At 34.5% G+C, this 6,987-nt stretch overlaps 1 protein-coding gene across 1 annotated transcript; it reads right to left on the bottom strand.

Moving 5' to 3' along the window:
* Positions 1–2,489: 2,489 nt before the first annotated feature.
* LOC134235170 (fibroleukin-like) lies at positions 2,490–6,987 on the bottom strand. The gene is made up of 5 exons (XM_062717270.1): positions 6,972–6,987; positions 6,423–6,562; positions 4,989–5,085; positions 4,353–4,520; positions 2,490–2,740 (listed from the first exon to the last, which is right to left on the bottom strand). Exons 1-5 carry the CDS (start codon positions 6,985–6,987, stop codon positions 2,490–2,492), a joined length of 672 nt encoding a protein of 223 aa, XP_062573254.1.

The following is a 6,987-nucleotide window of genomic DNA, read 5'->3' as shown; positions in this document are numbered from 1 at the left end:
TGTCTGCATATTCATCTTTAGTTTTACTTATTATTTATTTAGTTGTACTTTTTCATGCTTTTATTTACGGGTTAAATTTCATGACTATGACATTGTTTTATAACCCTAGCATTTTAATCATTTGTAGATTCGGTTTGGTTCATTTAAATATTGTTTATACTATTTCCAAATAGTTTTAAAATAATAAGTTAGCTTCCCGAGACGTCCAGTGTATTTTTTCTTTAATTAGGGCCTTGAAGATTGGTTGTTTCTTTGCTTTTGATCCCTTCGAGATTTGTTGGGGCGACATTTGAACATTTCCCCATTGCTCCAAATTTAGACGTACTACGCACCTTTTTTGTCATTAAGCAGTGGGGATCTTTTTGAACCAGCATACAACACCGCATCTGCGACACTGGAATAAGTTTTTATGGTCCCTTCTGAAGGACCGTTTTCAATGTTCCTCATTGGTATTTGAACCTGCGACTTAAAATTAGCAACTTACGTCTTAACTCCAAAGCAAAATGCTCTACAACCACGGCATATCTCATGGCCCTCAAAAAAGTACACAGACTTTTTTATTCGATATATATAAATGTACTCTGGCGTGAGATATTTCATAAGTTCATCTAAATTACAATTGTGAATTAGTTAATCGTAAATTTTGCTTTTAAATGGCATATGTATGATACTTAGCATTTTGTTCAAAATCGCTTTCTTTCGTACTTTTATTTATAAATATAATTTTCCATTAAATTTTAGAATGTATTTTCAAAGCTACTGTCAGAAAATAAAATTGTTTACCTACCTACCGACCCAACTTGAGAATTTAGGGTCGGGTTAGGGGAAACAAAGATATTTTTAATTCCGGCCTCACCTTCCACAAATCGTGACACGGAAGCCATCTTCGAAGTTTTGAAGAGTGTTGGTAAAATGGGACCAAATAAGAGGGCAAACTCAGGCCGGGGCAAATAAAAAAAACTGGGACAGGAAACCCAAAAGAACCCTGAAGAAACATAATCTGATAATTTCAGATAAAATGGTGGAGTTTTGGCGAAGATATTTGAAAAATCTCAAACTGCTCCGGCATTTAATTTGCCCCGGCCCGTGTTTGCCCTCTCGTTTTACCAACACCATTTTGAAATTGTAAATAAGGAACCAAAACGGACGATTCGAATAATTCTGGACCGATAGAAGTGGCAATGTCTTTTTATACCCCCTGGTGAACCCGAAATATGTGTCCGATAAAAAAGTGAAATAGGAGGTGCACAATGGCACTATATAAGAAACATTCTGTGAAAGTCTCATTAAATTTCACTCAATGGTATAAGAGGAGTTGCGGATAAGAGATAGGTACCCCAAATCGTAACAGACGGACGGACGGACGTACAGACGGACGGACGGACGGAAATCCCGATTACTATATACCCTCACACTTTTCAAGCGGGGGTATAATTACTTAAAACTACAACAGTTACAAAAGAATATCTTTCTTATCAGGCGGAGAGACTACAGTGCATGTACAAATATGTGAGGCTTTTTGTAAAGGATCGTGCAAAAGAGGTGACATGTCCCACTCCGTCCGAGAAATTTTTTGATAAGAGATAAAGCGTAACAGTCGGATGGACAGACGGAAATCCCGATTACCTCATACCCTCCCATTTTTCAAGTGGGGTTACAGATAGTTGGTAATGTTCGTACTCATGTTATATCATAGTTTCTATATTTTTATTTTCAGAGAATTTTTAGAAAATGCTTCATGATATAGTATACTTTCTTTCATCAGTACTGCACGAAGTCCATAGTTGTATATTTTTTTCAAATAAGAAAAAAATATTTTTAAAAATAAAAACAAAATATGTTTGAATTCAATTTAATTGTACAACATACAAGTATAGAATGTTATTTTTATACCCGAAAAAAAGGATTACTGAAAACCATTTTTTATTCGCGTGCGAGAAAATTTCGCAAGAGCCTCTTCTTCGCGAATATTTCTCGCCGCGAAATGGTCATTAAAGTGATTGTGTCTATTAACAACAGATCCAAAAAGGCTTGATGGTGAAATTTAATTGTCGCGAACTAGTTTACCCTTGGTAAATCGCGAAATGAGGTCGCTGCGAATAAAAGTTGGTTTACAATAAATTAGAGGACAAACGTTTCTCTGTACAGATGTAAAAGATATACATAAAAAAGTCTCTTTCATGGGAATAGTTCCTAGAGCCTTTGTGAAGCTCCTTTTATAATCATCATCTGTGAATGTAAGAAAATTGAAAATATAGCTCCTCTAGACATATATAATTTCTTACCTCAGAGAGTGTATATAAAACCACTGTAAACCAAATACACGTATATATGAAAGACATCTACTTGTTTATTTTGAAGGCACTGCAGCAGGCCAGGAGACATTTTATTTCATGACTTAGCACTTGCGAATCACGTAATCTGTCACGGTGAAATGAAATTATAAAACAACTTCTTTTATTATTTTTTTTAACACTGAATGCTATTACCTAGTGATGCCTGATCATCATCAGAGTCTCCTTGACAGAGGACCCGGATTTAACTGTAGGAAACCACACCAGCTGTGTACCATGCCACGGACCGTTCAGGAAAGCGCGAGAACAGTCGTTGAACCACCACCCTCCGTTATAGTTAGCAGCACAGCTTCCATCATAGCCCCTGTCGTTGTCTCTGTCGGGAGTAGAGAAATACATCCCAGACAGGTCATGTGATCCAAGCCCAGTGTTCAACATATTGTCACCTGTTGAATTTAAAGAAAAAAACAATGACATTACACAACTTCATCTTTTGGATAAAACTTTTCTATTTGAAATAATTCAATTATTCCACCCGAACAAATCCTTGGACACTTAGTGGGACGAACTCTGTCACCTGTTGAATGAAAAAAAAAAAAATAAAAACACACGTCAGCTGCATGTTTTCGATAAATCTATTCTTTTTAAAATTAAACAATTATTCCATCAGTATAAATCCTTGGCAAGTGAGTGGAAGCAATACTGTAAAGATACAAGTATACGTTTCTTTTTTATACAATAGTGAATTCTAAAGCAACAAAAGTCGTTGCACAGCGAACTGAAAGAAATCAAGATTCGACAACCCATCCGTGAAAGTTAACATTTGAAAAGGTTATAAGGATAGTTGTAGAAAGGTAACTTTTTGAACATCATAGAAAGTTTATAAAGAATGGAGGCGTACAAGGCGAGGACAATGCCCCGCTCTGAAAAAAAGACTTCTCTCAATTCTAAATGTAGTATTTTTTCAAAATTTTATGTTTAATATCATCTTTTACATATCAAATTTTGTATTTCATTGTTTTAATAATTTATTAATAATTTATTTTTTACTCATGTTTATAAGACATTTGAAAACAAAAAAGAAAACGCTTCATGCATGATTCGAACTCTCTCCATAGCGCAGATTTTGTTCAAGACCAACCGCTTTAAGCACTACGCTACGAAGTACATGTATTTGCATTATTGACGTCTTTCAGTGTGATTTAAATGAACGGGTTTGTTGAAGCGTAAATGTTTTCAGAAAAGTTCGATTTTCATATAGAATGGGTTCAGATTCCATTTTTTGGACAAATGAAATAGATTTCACATTTACGTTTCCATCATTTAAGCGTTCATGAAGAATGGAGACTTGACCCATTCATGTTCAAAATCCGTTGTTTATAGCTCTCTTAAACCCATTTTCCACTAGATATGTTTAAACTGTCAACTTTGAAATAAAGATTATCAGATGATAAGTCGTTCAGTAAAATAAAATAATAATTTCTTTTGAAGATGACATTACCGAGAACATGATTTTAAGAAAATATAAATTTTTGGTGAATTTTGAAAATTGATAAACATTTTGTCTCATAGCGGGGGATTGTACACGCCTTATACGCCCTCCTTCTTCTTGATATTTTACAAATGTATATTTAGCATCATTTACATACATGTACAAGTAGGAGATTATAAAATATACATCAATTAGGTAATATCTTTATCTTGATTTGGTCATCCTTTAGTCCTTAAACTTGCTCAGAGGAACCCGATGGTCCCCTCCAATTTCACTGGTAGGGGACTTATGACGTGGTTAGATTTTGACTTTTTAAATACTGTTATCAACACACTTCTATATGAAAATTTAACAATTTGTGCATAGACATGTATGTAAAATTTCAAATATGTGAAGTTTAAATCCAATTTCTATAACAGGTAAAACTTAAAAGTTTTTTTAAGGTAAATTCGTTACACCTCCTTCCCCTCTCTCGTTTATTGCCCTTCGTAAAATTTCTTTTATACATTGATGTGACAGATTTGCCAATAAGTCTCACTAGGTGTAACATTCTACCTGTCACCTACCTAATGTCCCCTCGGCAGTTCCCGCCAGAAATAGTTTATACTTCTCTGTTTCGTCAGAAATGGCGAACTTTTCGTACAACTCGTACAGACTTGCACCATTCTGGATAGTAATGGAGACATAAAGGGACGAGTTGTTTCCCTTTGTTAACAGATGAATTACGTCATTTCCTGTATAAATATTAAAAGGTGTTTTGTAACGCACATTGTTTGTAATGTAATATTCTTCCAAAATCAGATAATAATCGTTATCTATTTCAACTAATTTGCGACCATTCATAGGAAGAGTTCATCATATTCAACAGAACATATATTTTCTTTCTTGACCTCGACACTATTTAAAATAATTTTGTTTTCATGGACCTTTCAGTTTATTGTTGTAATCATGGAGGAGGATACAAGAAACAAGCGTTATTATGCCTTTCATTTAACTAAGTGTTTCGGAACTATCAATAAGAATTGACATATACATGTACACACATGTATTAAAATCAGATCTTACATTATAATTGTAATATCCTTTGTTAAATTGATATGTTTCTAAGTAGACCATTTGTTAAATTAGTATGTTTCTAAGTAGACCATTTGTCAAATATGGAATTGGAATAAGGGGCCAATTTTAATAGGAATTATATTTACCGATCCAAACATTCTGTTCCGGTGTTCCGAAACCATTCTTATACGCCGCCCAGTTTACTTCAAAGCTCTGGGATCCATCCACTCGTTTTTGTATCACCTTCCAAAAGAAAAGAAAAATCCGGTTTTTCATTCCGTTATTATTGTGACGAATATTTTTTGATAGGTGTAATATAGATTCAGATTGTGAGTGTCTTATCCCCTATCAATCCCTTGTACGACAGAATAACAGATGCCAATGAACATTTCTTTTACCAATGTTAAGACGTATAGCTGGACACGACTCATGAATAGGAATACGTCATGTTCAATATCATTACATGTATCTACGATACATCAACACCACGGTTTACTCTGCAGATTCGTCACATCTGCTTTATTGTCACAAGTATCGGCGTGGAATGGCGACCCGTGTTCTTGCTTGTCATCTTTCATTACATTTGCTTAAATTTTATTGCAGTTACGTGTATCTGTGTTTGTATACTACACTGACCTTGAAACTATAATTGTAAGTTTCTGTGGCATCTTACTTTCCTGCTTTAGACGGAGTATTACGTTATAATTGTCGCTACCAAGTGCATTATAGCATACGTCTGTCTATACCGGTGTCGACTGATTACAATGAACAGTCTCAAAGTCCTGTTCTTTACATAGGGGTCTGCAGGTATAGTGATTCTCTGAACAAAAATGGCGGACACATTCTTTTTACGAATCGTGTTTAACATTTAATTAATAATTCTATAACGATTATTGCCGAGATCAAAGAAATGCCGCGGACATTATTAACCAATAAATCACGAACGTCATGAACTAATTATCAGCTCAGAAACACGTATCAAAATTACATTTCAAATGCATATTCGACTTTAGATTAAAATACTTGTTAGACAACATGGATGTATCGTCTTTTGCATTCTAAACACTGTAAATTGCAAAAGGGTGCTGATAGCTGTCGATTTTTATAGCTAAGCGGGGCTGTTCCACGGACCTCCATACGCAATTGTAGTCCTAATTAACGCAGTAAAATAGAAACGTGATTTTATTATTGTATATTTAATAAAATTAATCAATATATATGTTACGAACAATTTTGTTATTGATAAAGGCTATATTAATGCAACAAAAGCTCAAATCGTCTGCATTCACACACAGGTAATAAAACAGATTTCCCCTCTGGTTTCAAATGGAACTGCGAATTCGAGACATGGTGGAAGAGGAAACGATTAGCCGTATTTTCTGGCTCTTAGTAGAATAGATAATAAAGTCATTGTTGTCCTGCAGGATGCAGAGTAACCTCCTCGGTCTCGAAATGTTGTTTGAAAGATAACAGCCAAGGCCTTATGCTTATATTTTTTGATAACATTTCGAGACGGAGGGGTTTATTAATATCCTGCAACATTCACGCAAACCCAGACTTTATTTCTTAAACATATATACCGTCCATCCTCCTCCCATTATTTCCATGTCACAGTAAACTAGAAGTGAATCGGAGTCGGTATCATATGGGTTAATCTCATATACACCGGAATCAGCATGACCATTTTTGCGGAGTTCCTTACAATCAGCTGCAGCACGAACTAAAACGGAAAAAAATATGTATTGATTCTAGAAATATATACAAGTATGAAAAAGGAGGGCCCTAAATTTTTTCCTTTTCACTTTAAATATATATAAAGCTGCATTTAATTAAGAAAGTCTGGCGAAGATTTGCTGTACTGCTCTAGAATTACTTGTAGAATAGTTGTGTTTTCTAGATTCTGCATTGACTTTTTTTCTCCGTCTTTATGGGTGCATTATTACGTCCAAAATAAGAATTATAAGCATGAGTTTTACATAATATAAAGGGGAAATCTTCTTTTTAACAGGGAAGCCATGACAAGTGATATTGATATAAATTAATAAATAAAATTATCGCGTTTTCGTCGCTTCCGAAATGATTCAAAATATTTAGTTGAACCATTTTGCTTTTAAAATGGGGATAATTACATTTTTGATTGGCCAT

The sequence above is a fragment of the Saccostrea cucullata genome, unplaced genomic scaffold (genome assembly GCF_032062105.1).
Source record: "Saccostrea cucullata isolate Sc308-1 unplaced genomic scaffold, CSIRO_AGI_Scuc_v1 ctg3637, whole genome shotgun sequence".
Lineage (NCBI taxonomy): Eukaryota > Metazoa > Mollusca > Bivalvia > Ostreida > Ostreidae > Saccostrea > Saccostrea cuccullata.
Note: the sequence above shows the minus strand (reverse complement) of the source record. Positions and strands in the feature narration are given on the sequence as shown.

What these genes read in the sequence shown, in the direction of transcription:
- LOC134235170 (XM_062717270.1), bottom strand. An exon ending in TAATGGGAGGAGGATGGACG is followed by an intron (nt 5,086 to 6,422) that starts GTATATATGTTT and finishes TTCTTTTGGAAG; the next exon opens with GTGATACAAAAACGAGTGGA. An exon ending in AACTGCCGAGGGGACATTAG is followed by an intron (nt 2,741 to 4,352) that starts GTAGGTGACAGG and finishes TAAATTCAACAG; the next exon opens with GTGACAATATGTTGAACACT.